The sequence below is a fragment of the Monodon monoceros genome, unplaced genomic scaffold (assembly GCF_005190385.1).
Source record: "Monodon monoceros isolate NGI ecotype Baffin Bay Population unplaced genomic scaffold, NGI_Narwhal_1 Super_Scaffold_16, whole genome shotgun sequence".
In the NCBI taxonomy this organism is placed as follows: domain Eukaryota; kingdom Metazoa; phylum Chordata; class Mammalia; order Artiodactyla; family Monodontidae; genus Monodon; species Monodon monoceros.
This window is the reverse complement of record NW_021703772.1, coordinates 99,160,177-99,184,177: the sequence shown is the minus strand read 5'-3', so window position 1 is coordinate 99,184,177 and position 24,001 is coordinate 99,160,177. Positions and strand designations below refer to the sequence as shown.

General features: G+C 33.5%; 1 protein-coding gene across 10 annotated transcripts in view; it reads right to left on the bottom strand.

The window, feature by feature from the left end:
* The window catches only part of DPP10 (dipeptidyl peptidase like 10), a 1,301,728-nt gene that overhangs the window by 7,367 nt on the left and 1,270,360 nt on the right, over positions 1 to 24,001 (bottom strand). For all 10 annotated transcript variants that reach the window (XM_029225838.1, XM_029225839.1, XM_029225846.1 and 7 more), the window contains 5 exons: positions 20,443 to 20,637; positions 19,691 to 19,745; positions 1,042 to 1,141; positions 733 to 791; positions 546 to 618 (listed from right to left, as the gene is read on the bottom strand). In XM_029225838.1, coding sequence (XP_029081671.1) covers positions 546 to 618; positions 733 to 791; positions 1,042 to 1,141; positions 19,691 to 19,745; positions 20,443 to 20,637 — 482 coding nt within the window. The remainder of the gene's footprint in view (positions 1 to 545; positions 619 to 732; positions 792 to 1,041; positions 1,142 to 19,690; positions 19,746 to 20,442; positions 20,638 to 24,001) is intronic.

Sequence of the window (24,001 nt, the reverse complement as noted above, 5' to 3'; positions counted from 1 at the left end):
GTGAATATAAAGCATTATTTATTACTAGCATTATCAATCACATTCATCTCCAAAGTTTAAAATAATAAAAAATGAGAGGTGATATGAAAGTGCTTTTTGGGTTTTTGTTTCGAGTGGTAAACCTCATCAGAATATCATCTCAGTGCTGGTACCTGTTTGCTATGCTGCTGTTTTCCAGGTTAGTTTCCATTTGAGGTACGCTGAAGAACACTGTCCTAGTAGTGACTAACCACATGTGGTTGTTTACATTTAAATTAATTACAATTAAATAAAATTTAAAAATTCAGTTCCTCAGTCATACTAAACATGTCAAGTGCTTGAGAGCCACATGTGGCCAGTGGCTACTGTGCTCAACAGCACAGAGATGACATTTCCATCATCCCAGAGAGGTTTACTGGGCAGTGCAGGTATCAGATTCTTTGTGCCCAACTCCTCTGCTCTCCTCCCCAGAAGGGTTACAGGGCCTCCTGTAAGCAAGTCCTCGGATGTACCCCTTTGTTCAAGGTCAGACCACATCAGTCAGTAGCAGCAAGTATAATACTTACTGTCAGCAGTCCCATGAATTATTAATATATTTTCTTCTTTTAAGCCATGAATGTTATGTAGCACACTGGAAGCCTATAAAAACAAAAACACAGAAATCTGTATATAAAGATTTACCTATATTTGCATTTTGACTGGGTTTTTAGAACAAAAATACTCTCCTTTCTTCATTGGTTTTAAATTAGTTACCTGGTATGTGCTTTCTTCTTTAGATGGCATACCAAGATATCTTTCAGAGAAAGCTGAGGCTGTGACCCAAGAAAACAGAAATTTGAGGGTAAACTAAAAATCATTTGACTAGCATATTTCATTTAGTTTCTACATTTCACATTTAATTGTCATGCTCCACTAAAATTGATTGAATCAGAGAGGCAATAAAGAGCTGAAAACATCTCTGATAACACATGATAAATGAACTCAAATGAGCTTCTCTACATGGGGACTTTCTTGTCTATGAATCAATACATTATATTAGGTCAGTCTGTAGGAAGTACTCACCATACAACTTCAAGTCTATAATGGGTGCAATCACTGATCCACATTTAAAAAGGTTTTCATCTGATTTTAATATCATTGATGCAATATAGCCACCATACCCCTGACAAAAAAAAAAAAGAGTTTTCATATATATATATATATATATATATATATATATATATTCCTAGAGATTTTTTTTAGCTTTTGGTCACTGTTTGGTAATATACATATCAGAATGTCTCATAATGTCCCAGACTGTAGCAAAGAATATACTAACATCACTATGTACAGATGAAAATTTTGAAAAGAGTTATTTAAATTTTTATATAATAAGCTATTTTAATAATTTTAGGTAAAATATAAAATTAATTATATATAATCAAGTGTCAAATATTGGCTCTTTGATTTGATATCTGGGAATAGCTCCAAACAATTTGAAATTAGGAAAATACAGAACTGATTAAATCATGTCATTTTAGGTACTATATATTTAATAAAACAGTATATTCATTTAATAAAACATTTAATAATAATGATGATTATTAATAATTAAGAAAGAGGAATTAAATATTTAAAATATATCTTCACAAGTATAGATTCTGCTTTCAATTCCACACAACTAAAAACTTGAAAGAAATGGTGTAAGATAAATACTTTTGCTAGCTAGATGAGTTGGATTATTTTTAAACTTAGTTTTTAAATATCCTCTTGAAATGCTTTTGAACAAACTTCATTATAACTTCTTAAAAAAAAAAATCAAGGTGTCCAGTTTTCTTTTGTAGACCACAATCTGACTAGAAAATTTCCAAAGGAGATTTTAATAACTACAGTAATGCTAGGCTAAGGGAATGACCTACTGAGTTGTCTGTTCATTTTAGACATTAATTCTTGCTGTGTTCTTGGAATTGATTTTCATTTTGCCAGACAATGGAGTATCCTGGTAGGTATTAATACCTAGGCCTTAGCACAGAAATTCTGATGCAATTGGCTCTACTTTTGAAAGATTTCCAGATGATTCTAGTGTTGTCCAATGCTCTAGGAACCTGTTGTTTTCTCTAAACTCTTGAGATGAGTAGTAAAGAATTTCATTTATGCTTATTTGGAGCATTGTTTAAAAATTGGTACTAGAGGGCTTCCCTGGTGGCGCCGTGGTTGAGAGTCCGCCTGCCGATGCAGGGGACGCGGGTTCGTGCCCCGGTCCGGGAAGATCCCACATGCCGCGGAGCGGCTGGGCGCATGAGCCATGGCCGCTGAGCCTGTGCATCCGGAGCCTGTGCTCCGCAACGGGAGAGGCCACAACAGTGAGAGGCCCGCGTACCACACACACACAAAAATAATTGGTACTAGAAAGTCCAAAATGAAATCAGACATTACTTAAGTGGTTGACAGAACATATGTGAAGGGTAGCAGAATACATCACCCCAAAGTATGCCACTTGGCATATTGATTATTTTGAGATATAGGCACTGGAAAAAACAGCAAATGCTGAGAGAAGCTTTCTCTGAACTCCCCTTATCTTCCTAAAGGCAGATCCTCCAAAAAGAAATCAATTGTTCTAGATCCCCTCCCTGGAAGTTTCATCAACCAGGGAAGATTGCCTCTTGCCACACGAAAGGAGACTAGAAGTTGACACCACAGCCAGAGAGACTATATCACAAACTATACCTCCCATCTATTCTTCTAAAGCCCCATTTGTCTTTCCTAACAATAATTTACTCTCTCTTAAAATGTCTATATCCCCTCTTCCCTTTCCCTGTTGAAAGCGTGCAGAACTCTGTGGGGCTCCTGGGCACAGAAGCTTTTCTGCTCCCCATTTCTTGTTTGTGGGAAACTGACTCCGCCTCTATGAACTTCCCTGAGTCCCAAAGGGCAGATTCGAACAGTTGCTAATCAGGGAAGGGAGGGGATGCAGAGACAAGGGAGGAGCAAGCAAGAAACAGTACTGCAGCCTTGGGGCAGGGTCCTGGTTCTGCCTCAAAGGATACACATAACAATATCTTTGAGCTCTTTACAGTACTAAAATCCCCAACAAATGGAAGATGTCAGCATTCTTCATTCCAGATTAAAGGAACCAGAGAAGTTCTTCAAAAGACCACCTAAGGCCAGATTAAAGGAATGCAGCCCCTGCACACACTCTAATCCTTATCAGCAACCCTGCCCTTGAACAGTTGCTGTAAAACTCCTCATGAAATCCTTCCAGGTTGAGACACGCAGTTTTGAGGGGCAATGGTCTGCTGCATCCCCCTTTGCCTGACAAAGCAATGAAGATATTCTTTTCTACTTCACCCAAAACTCTGCCTCTGAGATTGGATTCAGCATGGGTGCACAGAGGCCGAGTTTTCAGCATCACTATTAAGATGGTATTTAAGCCTGATTTCTAAGCCACCTCACAGAGTTACTCATTTTCCCCAGAGTATCTCCCATGTATACATGAGGTGTACATGTCAACAAACTTCTGTTCATTTTTCTCTTGTTAATCTGTCTCTTATTGTAAGAAAATCTCAGGCAAGAACTGAGAAGGGTAGAGGGAAATTATTTTTCCTACCCTATATATGTCAATTGTGTACAGTATTTAGCTAGTACCCAGACATTTATGCAAAGCTTCTGCAACAATTAGAAACTGAGAGAAATAAAATTATCCCTTATAGAAGTAAGCCCCCACAGAGTACCTTTGCTTAGTCTCTTTGAGAGGGATGAAAATAGCCTTAAGTCAGCAAAATTAATACAAAAAAAAGTAATAGGCTTAAATGTCTTAACATATCTAAAGAAAGAAGTGGAAGGGAGGAAAAATAATTTCCTTTTATCTTTCTGAGCTCTTGGCTGAGATGTCTTCCAATAAAAGACAGATTAACAAGAGAAAAACAAATAGTTTATTTACTTGTATACCTCACCTATACATGGAGATTAGCAGGGAAACTAAGTAACTCCCTAGATGGCCCAAGTCACCACCTTAAATACTATCTTCAACTAAAAACGGAAGAAAAATGTTGGGGGAAAGTCAGTGATGGGAAGTTATCAGGAAAAGAACTGTAAACAAGGGTAAGGTTTGTTATGTAGATTTAAGTCAGTGCCTTCTCCAGTGATAAAAGTTTCTTATGATTGAGAGTCATTCTTCCCTTCCTGGTAAAGAGAGGGAGACACAAATAGAGGTTTTCTTTATAAATGTAAATGCCCCTTGCAAAAGGGTAACTTCTACTCTGTTTTTAAAGCTTCTCCCATTTATGCTGTGTCTCCTGTTTATGCTGTTTCTTAAAATAATCAGCTCAAAATAATCCTTATGCCAAAGAGGCATATTCTGGCATGGCATGTTCTGCTCCCCTTCAGAAGTATGAAGGTGTGGGATGAGTCATGCAAAGCAAGTAAATAGCTATTATAGAGCAAAACTGTAGAGAGACTTTGAAAATTCTGTCCCTACAAGGAGCCTTTCCGGTATATCATTTCTAGTTCTCTGTCATGGAGATTGAGACCATGGTGTTGTAGCCAAGAGGTTTCAAATATTTCCCAAGCGGCAACAGTATTCTCATAGTGAAAAATGTATCTTAGTTGATAACTTTTCTGGTTCTAATTCCACAATAACCAAACAATCTTTCAACTGATAACAATTCTGTTATTTACATAACTTAACTACTTTGAGAGACTAGCTAGATATTACTATCCTGAGAATAACTGTATATCATATCTAAATAAAATAAATTAATAAATTGGTATAATTTTTTTTTTTACCTTAGTTTCACATGATTCTCAGAGTCATTATCTCCAGGAACTAAGGAGAATGGTGTCTTCCAAAGGAGGGGCAGATTCCAGAACAATACCTGAAAGTTCTTTTAAATTATTTGGGAATCTTGTTAAAAATGCCTATTCTAATCCAGTAGATCTGGGATAGGGCCCAAGATTTTGCATTTTTAACCAACTCCCAGGAGACATTTATACTGCTGGTCCATATTTTGAATAGAAAGTTCTTATTGTGTAATAATGTAATAAAGATTCCCAACATAATATCTTCCTAGCTTTAGCCAGCATTCCCTTGACCAGTGGAACTTAAAAAATTATGTATCAATGCCCCCAAAAACAATTGAATCAATATGTGGAGAATGGGCCATGGAGCTCTCCATGTGATTCTAACTGAAAGCAGGGTTGTAAATCGCTGTTGCATAAGACATTGTATTTTACTGTTTTAAAAAAAAAAATCCAGGATTTGGGATTAATGAAGGTAAATACTCTTTAAATGGTAGTAAAAATTTTTGAATAAAATTCTCTCTATATCATTTAAAAATCTTATTCAAAATACTGCTTTAAACTGAATTATTTCAGTTAATAAATTCTATTTTTAAAAGAAAATCAACACTGGCAGGAATTAAAATAAATTTTAATTGCTTTCCTTCCTCTTTATCATTTCATATTTATTCACTGAATGCCAGAATAGAAAATGAACAAGTTCTTGGAAAAATAATATTCCACAAGGATATTGGAATCAGATATAAGAAATCAGATATAAATTCTAGTAGACATAGAATGGTGATTTTAACTTCCAAAGCAACTTGTATCTATCAGGAAGATACCAAAAACTGGGGTTCATCATACCGACTCTTGTCAATGAGAGAACATTTTTAATTTGATATAGGTCAATAATAGTCAATAGTTGGTATAGGCTGCTATGTTTCAGTTGTGTTGTCATTTTATTTGTTTCTCAGTGATCAGACTGTTCCATTCATTACAACTGTTATGTCATGTCCATTTGCAAAGCATTTTAGCATTACTTATAAAATTTTAACAAATTTATCTAGATTTTTAAAAGTTTATTCCATGGACCTAAAATATAGATAATTTTATTTCTTTAAAAAATAATTTTTACCTGTGGTGTAAGAAACTGAATCCAATAGATAGAAAGACTATAAAAACAGGAGGTGAAATCTGTAACACCATTTTACTAAGGACTTACGTTTTCATGGGCCCCAGGTTTTGAGATACTTAAGTGACTTTTTGAGATAGTTTTCAAGAGTTCATGATTGCAGTCAAAAAGATATACTGACAGAACTGAAAAAAAAAACGTTTGTCCTACAGCCTTTGACTTGTATGATTCTTTCTGAACCACATCAGTTGTAATACACAGTGAATTAATTTAAAGTAAAAATACTGTAAAGATGTTATGAATAACAAAATTTATTGTTGCATTAATTTCTCTTTCTGATCCTTCATTGTCAGTGTATAGTAATGCAAGAGATTTCTGTGCATTAATTTTGTATCTTGCAACTTTACCAAATTCATTGATTAGTAGTTTTCTGGTGGCATCTTTAGGATAATCTATGTATAGTATCATGTCATCTGCAAACAGTGACAGTTTTACTTCTTCATTTCTAATTTGTATTCCTTTTATTTCTTTTTCTTCTCTGATTGCCATGGCTAGGACTTCCAAAACTATGTTGAATAATAGTGGCGACAGTGGACATCCTTGTCTTGTTCCTGATCTTAGAGGAAATGCTTTCAGTTTTTCACCATTGAGAATGATGTTTGCTGTGGGCTTGTCATATATGGCCTTTATTATGTTGAGGTAAGTTCCCTCTATGCCCACTTTCTGGAGAGTTTTTATCATAAATCGGTGTTGAATTTTGTCAAAAGCTTTTTCTGCATTTATTGAGATGATCATATGATTTCTATTCTTCAATTTGTTAATATGGTGTATCACACTGATGATTTGAGTATATTGAAGAACCCTTGCAACCCTGGGATAAATCCCACTTGATCATAGTGTATGATCCTTGTAATGTGTTGTTGGGTTCTGCTTGCTAGTATTTTGTTCAGGATTTTTGCATCTATATTCATCAGTGATATTGGCTTGTAATTTTCTTTTTTTGTAGTATCTTTGTCTGGTTTTGGTATCAGGGTGATGATGGCCTCATAGAATGAGCTTGGGAGTGTTCCTTCCTTTGCAATTGTTTGGAAGAGTTTGAGAAGGATGGGTGTTAGCTCTTCTCTAAATGTTTGATAGAATTCAACTGTGAAGCCATCTGGTTCTGGACTTTTGTTTGTTGAAAGATTTTTAATCACAGTTTCAATTTCATTACTTGTGATTGGTCTGTTCATGTTCTCTATTTCTTCCTGGTTCAGTCTTGGAAGGTTATACCTTTCTAAGCATTTGTCAATTTCTTCCAGGTTGTCCATTTTATTGGCATAGAGTTGCTTGTAGTAGTCTCTTAGGATGCTTTGTATTTCTGCAGGGTCCACTGTAACTTCTCCTTTTTCATTTCTAATTTTATTGATTTGAGTCCTCTCCCTCTTTTTCTTGATGAGTCTGGCTAAAGATTTATAAGTTTTGTTTATCTTCTCAAAGAACCAGCTTTTAGTTTTATTGATCGTTGCTATTGTTTTCTTTGTTTCTATTTCATTTATTTCTGCTCTGAGCTTTATGATTTATTTCCTTCTACTAACTTTGGGTTTTGTTTGTTCTTCTTTCTCTAGTTCCTTTAGGTGTAAGGTTAGATTGCTTGTTTGAGATTTTTCTTGTTTCTTGAGGTAGGTTTGTATTGCTATAAACTTCCCTCTTAGAACTGCTTTTTCTGTATCCCATAGGCTTTGGATTGCCGTGTTTTTGTTGTCATTTGTCTCTAGGTAATTTTTTATTTCCTCTGATTTCTTCAGTGATCTCTTGGTTATTTAGTAACGTATTTTTTAGCCTCCAACTGTTTGTGTTTTTTTACGTTTTTTTCCTGTAACTGGTTTCTAAACTCATAGCATTGTGGTCAGAAAAGATGCCTTGATATGATTTCAATTTTCTTAAATTTACTGAGGCTTGATTTGTGACCCAAGATGTGATCTATCTTGGAGAATGTTCACTTGAGAAGAAAGTGTAATCTGCTGTTTTCAGATGGAACGTCCTATAAATATCAATTAAATCTATCTGGTCTATTGTGTCATTTAAAGCTTGTGTTTCCTTATTAATTTTCTGTTTGGATGATCTGTCCATTGGTGTAAGTGAGGTGTTAAAGTCCCCCACTATTATTTTGTTACTGTTGATTTCCTCTTTTAGAGCTATTAGCAGTTGCCTTATGAATTGAGGTGCTCCTACGTTGGGTGTGTATATATTTATAATTGTTAAATCTTCTTCTTGGATTGATACCTTGATCATTATGTAGTGTCCTTCCTTGTGTCTTGTAACATTCTTTATTTTAAAGTCTATTTTATCTGATATAAGTATTGCTACTCCAGCTTTCTTTTGATTTCCATTTGCATGGAATATCTTTTTCTATCCCTTCACTTTCAGTCTTTATGTGCCCCTAGGTCTGAAGTGGATCTCTTGTAGACAGCATATATATGGGTCTTGTGTTTGTATCCATTCAGTGAGCATGTGTCTGGTTGGAGCATTTAATCCATTCACATATAAAGTGATTATCGATATGTGTGTTCCTATTATAATTTTCTTAATTGTTTTAGGTTTGTTTTTTTAGGTCCTTTTCTTCTCTTGTGTTTCCCACTTAGAGAAGTTCCTTTAGCATTTGTTGTAGAGCTGGTTTGGTGGTGTTTTTTTCTCTTAGCTTTTGCTTATCTGTAAAGGTTTTAATTTCTCCATTGAATCCTTGCTGGGTAGAGTAATCTTGGTTGTAGGTTCTTCCTTTTCATCACTCTAAATATATCATGCCCCTCCCTTCTGGCTTGTCGAGTTTCTGCTGAGAAATCAGCTGTTAACCTTATCGGAGTTCCCTTGTATGTTATTTGTCGTTTTTCCCTTGTTGCTTTTAATAATTTTTCTTTGTCTTTAATTTTTGTCAGTTTGACTACTATGTGTCTCAGCCTGTTTCTCCTTGGGTTTATCCTGCTCTGAGACTCTTGGCACTTCCTGGACTTGGGTGGCTATTTCCTTTCCCATGTTAGGGAAGTTTTCCACTATAATCTCTTCAAATATTTTCTCAGGTCCTTTCTCTCTCTCTTCTCCTTCTGGGACCCATAAATGTGAATGTTTGTGTGTTTAATGCTGCCCCCAAGGTCTCTGAGGCTTTCTTCCTTTCTTTTCATTCTTTTTTCTTTATTCTGTTCCATGGTAGTGAATTCCACCATTCTGTCTTCCAGGTTACTTATCCTTTCTTCTGCCTCAGTTATTCTGCTATTGATTCCTTCTAGTGTATTTTTCATTTCAGTTATTGTATTATTCATCTCTATTTGTTTGTTCTTTAGTTCTTCTAGGTGTTTGTTAAACATTTCTTGCATCTTCTCGATCTTTGCCTCCATTCTTTTTCTGAGGTCCTGGATCATCTTCACTATCATTCTTCTGAATTCTTTCTCTGGAAGGTTGCCTATCTCCACTTCATATATTTGTTTTTCTGGGGTTTTATCTTGTTCCTTCATCTGGTACATAGTCCTTTGCCTTTTCATTTTGTCTATGTTTCTGTGAATGTGGTTTTCGTTCCACAGGCTGCAGGATTTTAGTTCTTCTTGCTTCTGCTGTCTGACCTCTGGTGGATGAGGCTATCCCAGTTGAGACTCTTAAGACTACAAATAATGAGTAATTATCCCCATAGGTTAAGTTTTAAAAAGCTTCCATATTCATTGCACTTTTAAAGTTGTTTTACCTTCTCCAGATATCCATGTCTCTTGTCTCCTCAAATTTCCCTGTCTTAGACCAATCATGAAATCCTAGTGAAATTGTTCCTCTCTAATGATTGAAAATTGCTATCTCATCTTTATTCTTGATTCCCTCTCTGCCTCTTTGCTTCATTTTTCTGAATTGTAATATCATTATCTGACATTTTATATACTTTACTAATTATTTTTCATTTATTTGTTTTTCATTTATCTCTCTTCACTGCATTAACAATTATATAAAAGATAGACTTTTTTTGTTTTGTTTTGTTTTGTTTCAGTGACTGCTGTAGGTCCAGTAACTTGAAAAGTGCAAGGCACATAGTATACACTCAGTAAATTTTTTTTAATGAATTAATTTTATTCCCATCAATACTGGCCTGGTAATCATAGCAATATCTGTTCTCCATATGATGTTTATAATGTTTTAAATTTTGCTACCTACTTTTAATTTGTGTCATCAATTTTTAAAAAATATGTCAGAAAAAATTTCTTTCAGCAGTTTTCTTACCTTTAACACTTAGATATAATTACTTGGTACAGTGAACACTAATATTATTACATTATATTATATGAAATTAGATTAGGTCCTAAGGATAATTATTCAAACTAAAATGGTTCAAATTCTTTAATCAAGACATATGAATGATTATTGAGTACAGATGGCCAGTTATTATACTATTAGCATATTAGCTAAATATGCTAATAGTATAAGCTTTCCATTTATCCAACAAACAAGTTAGAAAACAATATAGACAAAAACATACTACTTAAAATAAAATTTTAAAATGCACTACTAATAAGCAATACCTAGAAATAAATATAGCAGGGAAGATATTTGACATACATAAAGAAAACTATAAAATTCTACTGAGAAATATAAAATAAGAATTAAATAAAAGAGATGTACTATGTGATTCAGTTCAAAGCTACATCATTTGAAAAGTTTAATTCTTCTCAAATAAAAATTGTTTTAATAAAATTTTAGTTAAAAAATTATAGCTGAATATTTTGGGAGAATTTATAAAAGTGGAGAAAATAGGAGAGGTAAGTGAAAGGTATTATGAAAGAAAAGAGTGAAGAGTGGAAAATATTTTAAAGTATTAAAATGTATTATTATTAAGCATAATATTATAATTAAAAGACTATAAGATTAGTCTAAGAACAGATAGGCAGGTTACACCAGAAATATCTGAGAACTTATTGTTTAGGTGGCAACATAATCAAAGCGTTAAGGACGATTTAGTCAATCAATGGAGCTGGCGAAACTGACTAGCTATTTGAAACCAAATATATAAATCCTCAGCATACAAGTGTTATGTACCTCTCTCTGCCCCACTCAAACAGATACATAAAGAGTAAATCTAATAAATACTTATTTTGATAGGAATGAGACCTTTAAAAAATAAAATCACTGGAAGAAATCACCAGAGAGAAAATCTAATAAATACTTATTTTGATAGGAATGAGATCTCTAAAAAATAAAATCATTGGAAGAAATCACCAGAGAAAGGATTTGAAAGGTTTTGCCAAAAGATAAGAAAAACACTTTACACTTCAGTTTTTTGAATTATCGTAAACAAAACTGAAAGCCAATCAACAGGCTGAAGAAATATTTCAAACAAATGTGAAAAGATTGTTATCTTTAATGCATCAAAATCTCAAAATTGCAATAAGAAAACAAATACATATATTCACATATATGAGACCAATATAACTAAGTGTATATACGTATATAAATTGACAATTTAAAAATAACATTGTAAAATGATTAATAAACAAAAATTAATTTTATGTAGGAATTTCTAATTCCATAAGAATGGAATAACAGAAATGAGATTTACCCTTCCATGTGAAACAACTAAAAATATGGGCAAAATATATGAGATAGAAATAATTAAGACATTGGACATTGGGCAACAAAGGACAGTGATCACTGAAAGACAGAGAACAAGTCAACCCTGGGATTGCTACAGCTTCCTGCCTGGAAGAGTACAGTTAAGGCACAGCAGCACAATATATCCAAAAATGAAGCACACAGAGAAAAATATTTTTAAAAAATTAATATAGTTTTTGTGAGTTTAGGGAAAAATTCAACTGGCCTAATTACACACCTATTTGCAATCCCTGGAGAAAGGGGGCAGCAACAACAAAAAAAATTGAAGTAATAACTGAACATTTTCCAAATTTGATGAAAACACTAAAGCTAGAAAGCCAAGAAACTCAGTGTACCCCCCTCCAAAATGATAAGGTTTGGCTATCTGGTGGGAAAGAGAGAATTCCAGATGAAGGAAAGAGCATGACATGAGTTCAGTTCAAATTCCTTTGCAACAAAAAATCAAATAAAACATAAATACCCTGAAAAGGCTTATAGTCTCACATAAGAAATGAATAAGAATACAAATAAATATAATACATTGCATGATGGTATAATGAATATGAGAAGCTATTGACAAAGTATTCTTTGAGTACATAGGAGGGAATGATGATTTCAAGTGGGAGAGATTTAGTGAATAATTTATGGAGAAACGACCTCTGAATGAGGCTTAATAAGAGATAGAATTATAAAAGCAACGTACCGGCTTGAGGCTGTTATTAGAAATAAATTAAAAGGCATGAACAAAAATACTGAAGTAGAAAGGTGGAAGGAATACTTATAACCAATAAGAATTTCAGCTTAACTACATTGAAGAAAACTCATTTGGAACAATAAATAACTATTGGAATATCCTTAAGATCCATTTTAGGTAATAGTTACAACTTTTTAGTATAATTTTGTTTACCCATGAAATATTGAAATGAAATTGGATATAAAAAGCCAAACATTATCTTCTATGCTGGCTGAAGTTTTCCTCTAATACCCATTTCTAGTAGTTTCTTTAGTATCTAAAACTAGTGACAGTTTTAGAAGAGAATGCATTTATTTAATCAATGCTTTCCTGGCGTTTATAGGCTTAATGTTTCCATAAATAGAAAATAGGTAGGGATATTGTCTAAAAATATATATTATTTAACACAAAACACATTCTTAGAAATACTAAAAATTCTATATTCCTTAATCAGCTTACATGGTTAGAAAGAATAGATTAGAATTGCTTTCCAAATTCTGAAAGATTATATTGGAATGAATCACACACAAAATAAAAAATATCAACCAGTTTCTTGGAGTTCCCTATTTCAGCTTTATGGAGACCAACAATGCAATGTACCTCAAAACTTCGAAGTAAATTTAATTTCTGCTGACAAACTCAATTATAATGGATGAAATCAGTTATCTAGCTAGGTAGATGTAGATATAGATACAGATACAGATATAGATATAGATATAGATATATAGACCATATAAAACAGGATGAACTTTAGACCAAAGGGAGAAAAAGCAAGACCTAGAAATTCAATTATATAGTGATAAATGTAAAGGAAATAAGTTGATTAAAGATGGTAAATTCCTGGCACTACTGCTGCCATTCATCTTTCTTTTTTCAGAGGGAATATCTCAAATGAATCATAACACTTTTCACACTAAATTCTAACTCAGCCTGTAATCTTTGAAGGGAACACTGCTCTAGCCTCTTTGATGGTAAAAACATAAGTGTGGCAATTCCATTTCTAGTATTTGGTGAAACTGATATCTCAATCAACTCAACTGAAAACAAACCCAAAACTAAACAAAAACAAAAAAGTAAATACAAAGTGGTAGTTAAAAACAAGAGAAAGAGAACTAAACAACTAAAAGTAATTCCGAATACAACATTGAACTGGCACAAAGGTTATGAATCCACAGAGGCCAGATATTAACTGAAAACTGAGAGGTAAACAAGCATAAAGCCAATTTTGTTTGTTTCTTTGTTTTGCAAATGCAAGTGATTTTAACCTTCTGCTATGATGACTCAGTGCATGAGGTAGACAAAATGCATAGGTTCCATACAATAGGTCTTAAGCAGTGGTCTCCAACCTTTTTGGCACCAGGGACTGGTTTTGTGGAAGACAATTTTTCCAGAGACCAGGGGTTGTGGGGAGGATGGTTTTGGGATGATTCAAGTGCATTACATTTATCATGCACTTTATTTCTATTATTATTACATTGTAATTATAGAACAAAATAATTATACAACTCACCATAATGCAGAATCATGGGAGCCCTGAGCTTGTTTTCACCTGCCACTCACTGATAGGGTTTTGATATGAGTCTGCAAGCAATTGATTTATTATGGTCTCTGTGCAGTCAAACCTCTCTGCTAATGATAATCTGTATCTGCAGCCACTCCCCAGCACTAGCATCACCACCTCAGCTCCATCTCATATCATCAGGCATTAGATCCTCATAAGGAGCATGCAACCTAGATCCCTCTCATGCACAGTTCACAGTAGGGTTCATGCTCCTATGAGAATATAATGCCACTGCTGATCCGACAGGAGGCGGAGCTCAGGCGGCAATGTGAGCAATGGGGAGTGACTGTAAATACAGATGAAGCTTCGCTCACTTGCCCGCCATTCACCTCCTGCTGTGCAGCCCAGTTCCTAACAGGCCACGGACTGTTACCTGTCCATGGCCCAGGGGTTCAGGATCCCTGATCTAAAGGGAGACTGCACAAAGCTAGACCCCTAAAGGGTTGTCTAAAGATGACAAGAGATAATTATGCTGCACAAAAGGATTGATGAAAATGATTTTGTTTTTAATTCTTATGAACTTGCACTGAATCAATGAAAAAAAATTAACCTTAACTAAAAATTTGAGCCATAAGTCCACACTGGTGTTTGCAGACCAAATTTACCATATAAGTGTAATTAAAAGAAAAACAAAAACAAATACAAAAATACAAATGCAACATAATCTTTAAAGAATTCCATATGTAAAATTCCAATTTTGATGGAACTGATGGAAGACAAAGCACAGAGAACCCATCAAAACCCAAATATGATTAATAAAAAAAATTCATAACTGTACACATATTGGAGAAAGTAAAAAACATCAAAGAAAAATATCTTAAAAAATATGAAAGTGTCAATATTTCTTAGATGTCAGTTCTCCCTAGGTGATCTACAGATTCAATACAATTCCCATGAAAATCCCCATGGTCTATTTTGTAAAATTACAAAAGATGATTCTAAAATTTTTAAAGAAATACAATACCTAGATGAGACAAAAGAATTCTGAAAAAGAACAAGATGAAAGAACTTCTACTATCTCATTTCTAGATACACTATTATTGTGTAATGATGATTTTTAGTATGTCAATTGTATCTCAATTTAAAAGTTGAAAAAAGGGAGGGGCAAATTTGTGACTATAATATACTCCCTCTGATTTAGTAAACCTTAAAACGTGTCTGTTGCACAACATAAATGGTCAATAAATCAGTTGTGTTAAAAATATATATATATGTCAATAAACACATGAAAAAATGATCAATATTATTAATCATCAGAGAACTTCTAAATTAAAAAGGCTTATGATACTCTGTTGGTAAGGATGTAGAGCACCTGGAACTCTCATATACAGCAGTTGGTAAAATAAAATGATATAACTCCTTTGGAAAATGTTTGGCAATTCCTTGCAAAAGCAGACAACAAAACCAAAAATATATTCAGAAAAAGGAAAAAAAGAGAAAAAAGAAAAAAAAACTTAATCAAGATGAATGGGAGAAAGGAAAAAAAATAGAACAAATAAGACAGTAGGCAGAAATGATGAAAACTATAACATTTAAATGTATCGGTAATCACAATTTATATAAATAAATGCAATCTTCAAATACCTAAATTGTGAGGATGAAGTTTGAAAATGATAAGATAGAAAAGCAAAAACAATGTGTACTAGTCAAAAGAATGCTGGTGTTGTAATTTTAATATTTTTAAAAAATCCATAAAATAAAAAATTAATAGAAATAAACTGGATTGGTGAAAAACAATAAAAGATTCAGTTCTCTGAGAAGATATAATAATCTGAACTTGGAGGGAATGAATAAAAATAGTCTTAAAATATAAAGACTAAATTAGCCTACTAAGGAGAAACTGAATAGTTCACCATTATAATGTGACATTTTAATACAGCTTTCTTGGAAATTAGAGACAAAATAAATCATAAAGTAAGTTTATGATTTGAACATCATGATGGGCAAGTTTGATTAAACGGGCATATATGTAACACTAAATCTTTTAAGCAGAGGTGAAAGTTTTATAAATCATTCCTTTCCTAAGTCATGAATCAACTGAGGTTTCAAAGGTTTTCTGTTATTCTAGTCAATTCTATGATTACAATTCAGTTATAACCAAAGTCAATTATAGAAAGTTGCCAAAACTTCTATAAAAATATTGGAATAAAAATAATAAAAACAATTCAGAGGGCATACTTACCCTGGAAATTGAGAAATACATACATTAAATTTTAAAAGTATTACATTAGTACCGGTGGGAAGTACCTAAGGGAGTACTGCAAAGGGATTTCATAACTCAAAGGCTTATATTTGAAAGGAAGAATGCTAAAAACTAATAAGCTAGACATTCAACATAGTAATTTAAAAACAATATGGGATAAAAGATAGAAGAAAACGTAATAACACGAGGAGTAGACGTTAGTGAAATAGAAAACAAAGACAAATGGAGAAGAAAAATTAAGCCCAAAATATGGTTCATGGAAAAGGAGGGAGAGATGAAAGGGAGAAGACACGGGGGACAAGAGCAAGTGCAAGAGTGAGTGCAGGCAGCCCAGAGCAGAAGAGGTGCTTCAGCAAGAGCAAAGGGGCACTAATAAGCCAACCCGGGAGTCCAAATGGGACACTGCCACCACTAGTAAAAGGATTAAACATGTAATAAGAGGATACGTTACACTTTGAGAATGTTCTTGAATAAAATATGAAATGGAAAGAATACTTTTAAAAGTACAAAACACAAATTAAGAGATACAAACATCCAGTTACAAAATAAATGAGTCACAGGTATAAAATGTACAGTGTGGGGAATATAGTCAGAAATTACGCATTATCTTTGTATGGTGACATATCGTAACTAGACTTAGCTTGGTGATCATTTTGAAATGTATAGAAATATCAAATCACTATGCTGTGTAACAGGAACTAATGTAGTGCCATAGAGGTGGGGAGTGGGGGAACTGGATGAAGGCAGTCAAAAGGTAGAAACTTCTAGTTATAGGATAAATAAGTACTAGGGGTGTAATGTACAACATAATAAATATAATTAATACTGCTGTATGTTATATATGAACATTGTTAAAACAGTAAATCTTGAGTCCTCATCACAAGGAAAACAATTTTTTTCTATTTCTTTAATGTTATATCTATATGAGATAATGGCTGTTCACTGAACTTATTCTGATAATCATTTCATGATGTATGTAAGTCAAATCATTACGCTGTACATCTTAAACTTATACAGTGCTGTATGTCAATTTTATCTCAATAAAACTGGAAGAAAAACAAAAAGTACAAAAACTGACTCCAGAAGAAATGGAAAAATCGTAATAGTCCTGTATTGATTAAATACATTTAAACATTAATTAAATTTTTTCTAACAAAGAAAGCAATAACGCCAGATACTTTACAATCTAACTCCAATTCTAAGCAAGCTTTTCCCGACAATTAGAAAAAGAACATAATTCCTCAGCAAATTTTATGAGTTTAACACAATTTGATACTGAAATAAAACAAGTACATTAAAAAAAATCACAAGACCTACTGAGTCTTAAAGCTAACAACATTCCTTTATATGCTAAGAAAGCCACCTTCTGAGTTATAACTTGGTCAAAGATATGCATATTTTTTAAAATCGAAATGGAATATTTTTCCATTTAAAATATATCTAGTTATGTTTTTGTTTGTTTACATCTTATGTCAGTTTATCCTATATTTAGATTGCCAGAGTAAATTGCCTGAGACTCAGCAGTCCCCTAATACAATGCTACAGCCCCTAATACCATGATAAACATAAGATTTTTGAAATTCTAAATCTGAAGGCTCCAGTTTTATTTCCCCATGTTTCTAGACGAGCATCTAAATTTTCTAGTTTATATGGAGGACTCACTGAGATCTGTGCCCAGGCTTCCTCTCAGTGCTGTCAACTGTCACCTCCTTATGCGAGCCTTAATTTTAGTCAATTACTTTATTTCATGTTCTCCAAACAGGCTCTCCTCACTGACACTGTGCATTTACATGAAACTCTTTTCCTTGTCTTCTACTTGCTGAATGATTCTCAACATCCAGTTCATGTTTCACTGTCTTCATAATGCATTTTACAACTCTCCGAATCTTTGCTAAACTTCCATATTCATAAATGTTTGTATAGCTCATTTGGTCTTTTATACTCATTTATGTGTATACAAGTAGAGCCTGAAATACAGAAGCTCTAAGTCCTTTGTAAATTATTACGTATATTAGGACCACTAAAGGGTAAAATGTTCTCTACGATATGCATCTTTTGCTGTGGTAAGAAACACATAATGTAAAATTTACCATCTTAACCACTTTTAAGTGCTCAGTCATGTCAAGTGCATTCACATTAATCTGAAATGCTACCCCCATTAAAAAACAACTTTCCTTTTTCCTCCCTCCAGCCTTGGCAACCACCATGAGCTTGACTACTCTAGATATTTTATGTAAGTTGAATAAAACAGTATTTGTCCCTCTGTAACTGGCTCACTTCACCAAGCACATGTCTTCAAGTTTCATCCATGCTGCAGCACCTGATAAGACTTTACTATATGCACTTGTTGATGCATCTATAGCGTTTTCATTTCTTTGGAATGATTACTTTCTTAGATATTTTCATTGTTTCACTAATATCTTTACTGCTAGTGGTGGGCTCTTATTTATTCATTTGTTTGTACTTATGTGAGAGGGGCATTATTCACAAAATATTTTTATTGAACTCTTAAATATTACTGACACCAAAAATTAAATATAGCAAAAACATGATGCACTGAAGATTGAAGTGGGGGGAGAATGGTAGTGATGCATGTTGTTTTATATTTTACTATGTGTTAAGTAGATTTTCATGGACCTACTTGTCAGTGTACACCACGAAAGTTTGTGCCCCAGTAAAACTACCAGTTACTTGCTGTCACGAGTCTTTGGGTTCATTATGAATAGTAGAACGTATTTTGTTTAAATCAGTGAAGGCCAAGAATTTGCTTTGTCTCTAAACTAAAATAGTACAAAATCTCTTTCCTGTCATCTTAGTATCTTTATAATGTCTAGCCCAGTGATATGTATAAACTAGGTGCTCAATAAATATCTATATGGGGTCTAATTTCTTCCTGTGAAGATGATATTGAACTTGACATAAAAATTATTGCTATAAGAAGTAAATATCCTCAGGGAACGATACTCAGTATCTTCTAAATAACCATAATGGAAAAGAATATGAAAAAGAATACATATACATATATATATATATATATATATATATAAAAATAACTGAATCACTTTGCTGTACACCAGAAACTAATACCACATTGTAAATCAACTATACTTTAATAAAAAATTTTTTAAAGGAAGTAAATATCATGCAGTAAGCACAGAAGACATAATTATGCATTCCAGTCACCTTTTAGTTTCTAAGCCATGTTGTCTTCCGCAAGGCTGTGGTGCTTGTTCCTTCTTTGGAGAAATTGCTCCCTCAATAGAGTTGCGTGACTGACTCCTTCTTGTTATTTAGGTATCAGCCTAAATATCACTTAAATCAGAGGGGCCTTACTTGACCACTCAATTTAATAACATTGGCCCTTCCTGTAATTATCTTTTATCCGTCACGTTTTTCTTGGTTTGTTTTCCTTATAAGATTTAATACCAGATGAAACTATGTTTTTCATTTATCCATTTACTTTCTCCTTCTCCTCTTTAGAAGATAATCTTCCTGAAAATGATTCCTTTTTTTTGTCCTATTGTTGCTCTATTTCTAACACCATGCATCAATTAAAGATACTCAGTAAACAGTTGCCGGATTAATAAATAACTGAATTTATATAATACTAATTACAATATTATATTTTAAAGGATAATACAGAGAAATTATAGTAAAATGAGGAAAGTAGTTATGCAAGTACATATACAAACACATAATATACACACACATATTTCTACTATTTACCTTTCCAAAAATGCTTAATCTTCTGGAGTCAATGTATGGCTGTTTCAGTAAAAATCTGAAATGAAAAAAGAAAAAATTATAGCTATGTCTTCTTGAGTTAAATGAACCATAGAAATCCATTCTTAGCAACAAGAAAAAAAACAAAACAGAACAAAACATAGGTCAAACGAGACTGCTTTAGTGGTTGCAGCTCTATTCATGTAGAAGGGTCCTGTATACCAAAATCTTGCTACTCAGAGTGGTGGTGCAGTAGTCTGGGTATCACACCTGTTAGCTTGTTACAAATGCAGAGTCTTGGGCCCATTACCAGCCTACTGAATCAACATCTGTATTTTAACAATATCCTAGCTAATGTCTGTATACTGTTTTAAAGAACCTACTAGTTTTCTCAGGTCACTTTTTCATGCCAGTGTGGGAAAGGTATCTGTGAAAGTTCAAGAACTGTAATTAACTGGGACAATAATAGACACTGTGGATTATTGTAAATAAATAATATAGTAGTTTAATTAAGGTCTCTCCCATTTTCATAAGTCCAAAGTGGATTCTAATTCCAGAGGGGGAAGTATGATAATTCTTTTATTATGTCACTGAGAGTGAAAGATACTTGAAAAAATAGTCTTTATTATTAACTTAGAAAATTGTTTAATCATTAAAATATAAATCTCTTAGCATTTACTAATGCTAAGTATTCTATATCACATATCTAGTTTCTCATTACAGGAAAAACGATAAGAAAATGTACATTCACTTACTTCACTGCTGCTATTTGGTCCTTTATTTCCACTGAGCCTAACCTTCGATGAATCTCCTGCAAAATTTTCAGGCCCTGGAATCCACTTCCTCTGCCATCAAACCGTGCTGTGATGACGTTACCCGTGCCAACAAGTACTGAATCCCAGTCAAAATGGAACTTATCTGTAACCAGCTGGCCTCCTGGTTCTTCATCCCTGCAAATATCAACACATTTGACCAAAACAGGAACAACTGACAACGTGGTCGAAATTTATTGGTTAAAAATTATGGAAAAGACCCATGTTGGCTATTAAAATTTCTCTTAATTCTTGATATTAAACCTGAAAATATAAATGTCATTTTCCTTTGTAAATTTTCAAATGAAAAGCTCTTTGAATGAAATGAAAATATGAAACAGAATTTAAAACTGTTTATGAGAAATTATTTAACCCATTTTAAAAAGAGAAAAATAAAGAAAAAAGCACACACTTTCCATAGGCATTTCTAAAGAATGATCATCAAGTTGACATACAGGCCCTGCTTTATTGGATTTCTTACAGACAGTGTGTTTTAGAAATGTTTTGCAGATGGTATACAAGGGCCAAAGGGTCTGACAGAGAGAGGAATCAGTCATGGAAGCTTAATAATAATTTAACAAGAAATGTACGATCCTAAAGCACATGAGATTCAAAAAGAAATACTGCATTAATATTTCCTGAATTGTTTTATGTGAAGTAATTCTCACTGAGAAGAATCTAAGCGAACAGCGAGGAAAAATTCTTTTTTATCACTAAATTTGACAGCAAGAAAAGGAAGCAGACACGCATATGTTTGAAAAATTTGAAAGCTAAAAGTAAAGATGGAAACACAAATTATAAATCATGAACATTCTGTCCAGAGGGAAAAGGTGATACAATTTTAAAATGTCACACTACTATGGTATTTATAATTTATTTTCCAGAATATAGAACAGGTAAAAAAGCAGACTCTCATAAAATCACACAGATTATCTAGGTCCAAACCTAGGTACAGTTCAAAAACACAGTGGTCCACGTGATAGATTTTAAGAGTAACAAAACTTTCTGAAAAGATCTCCATTTATAGTTGGGCTGCATACTAGAAATCTTCACCCTACTCACTGTCCTGTGAAGACACCAAACTTGCCTTCAAGTTTATGTAAATGTGTTGCTTTGAAGCATTAAAATATACCAATACACAAACTAATCATCATTAACAAGTTTTAGGTTATCAGATTTGCTAAAGGAAATAACTTCTGGGCAGCAAATAGAACTGAGCAGATACAGAGGTTGTGTGGGACCAATGAGTTGGGTAAAGAAGGAGGTAGGGAATAGGGCAAAATGTCAGACAACTAAAATTTACTGAATGCTGTTATGGAACGAATTGTGTCTCTCAAAATCCGTATGTTGAATCTCCAACGTCCACTATCTCAGAATCTGACTGTATTTGGAGATAGTGCCTTTACAGTAGTGATTAAGTTGAAATGAGGCTATTAGAGTGAACCTTAATCCAATCCAACCTGTGTCCTTGCAAGAGGAAATTAGGACAACAGAGAGACCCTAGGGGTGTGCATGCACAGAGAAAAGAACATGGGAAGAGGCAGCAAGAGGGCAACGATCTGCAAGCCAAGGAGAGGTCTCAGAAGAAATAAAGCCTGCTGACATCTAGCTCTTGGATGTTGAGCCTCTAGAACTGTGAGAAAATAAATTTCTGTTGTTTAAAATACCTAGTCTGTGTTATTTTGCTATGTCAGCCCTAATAAACTGATACAAAGGCCTTCTATGATCTAAGCACTGAAGATCCTTTATCTTATTTACTATACACCAACCAAAGTTATTTAACCTTTCTGGGGAGGAAGTTGTCTGTCGCATGGCTTATTGCATGGCTTATTGCATTCCAATGTATTATTATTCCTACACTGTAAATAAAGAAATTGTGCCACGGAAGGGTTTTAATAATGACCTACTCCATTCCTTCCTAAATCACACATTTAATGGTGATCCTGTGATTCCAAATATAGAACTGTTTTGTCCTTCCACAGTGTTTGCCATCTTTATCTCTTTTTTTAATTTAATTTTTAATTTATTTTAGTTTTTGCACATTTACCTCTTGATCAGATTATTAGGAATTGTTACTACACATTTCCATGTGCTTTTGCCTAGAATTCCAATTGCCTAGTTCAGAATGTCTGAAATTGCTACTTTTTCCACATTCCCAGATGATACTGATGTAACTTGTGTACCATTTGATAAATAGCATGAATCACCATGCGTGGCACACTTTCTGGTGCATGGAGAACATAGAGAATGCTTGTTGAACTAGACAGTTTCAGGGAAAGTAGACTCAAGTGAAGTTTCAAATGGAAGGACCTTAAAAAGCTTAATAAATCCTGTATTTTGAAGCTTGGGGATTTATTGCAAATATTAGAAAACAGAATATGATTCACAGAGGACAAGATACAGCATTAACTTCAACATTTAAGCTGAGTAAAAATATGACAGTTTAAGTCCCAATTTCACTCTGAACATAGATAGGCTCAGTTTCCTTATCTTTAATAATGGTAAAATACTGTCTTGTTTTCCTCAAAGTGTTTTGTAAGCATTAAATGGCATAATGTATTTGAAAATACTTTGTGAAATATAGTAAGCAATATAAGATTATTATTAGATTTACTGAACAATAGAAACTGTTACTATTACTCTTTTGTTTGAAGTCACTTTTACTTATACTGAGCATATTTCTTTATAGTTCAAAATGGAAAACTATATAAAAGAGTTTGGCCAGTAATTAAATTGAGAAATATCTATGGATCAAGATATTATACCATGCAGTAGGAGCTGTTATACCAAGGGGACTTCCATTTTCTAGATGGTCAAAGGTTCATAAGAAAATTAAGAAGTGCAATCAACAGATCCTTTGGAGCAATTATCAGAGTCTTGTTAGTTACTAAGGCAAGAGAGCCTAGAAATAAACCCATGCACCTATAGTCAATTCATCTTCAACAAAGTAGGCAAGAATATACAGTTGAGAAAGGACAGTCTTTTCGACATGTGGTGTTGGGAAAGCTGGACAGCTACATGTAAAACAATGAAATTTAGAATATTCCCTCATACCATATACAAAAATAAACCTGAAATTGTTTAAAGATCTAAATGTAAGACATGACACCATAAAACTCCTGGAAGAGAACATAAGCGAAACACGCTTTGACATAAATCATACCTATATTTTCTTAGATCAGTCTCTCAAGGCAAAAGAAATAAAAGCAAAAATAAACAAATGGGACTTAATCAAGCTTAAAAGCTTCTCCACAGCAAAGGAAACCTTTAACAAAATGAAAAGACAACCTACTGAGTGAGAGAAAATATTTGCAAACAATGCGACCGACAAGGGGTTAATATCCAAAATATACAAACAGCTCAAAAAACCAAACCAAAACAACCCAATCAAAAAATGGGCAAAAGACCTAACTAGACATTTTTTCCAAAGAAGACAGACAGATGGCTAACAGGCCACATGAAAAGATGCTCAACATCACTAATTATTAGAGAAATTCAAATC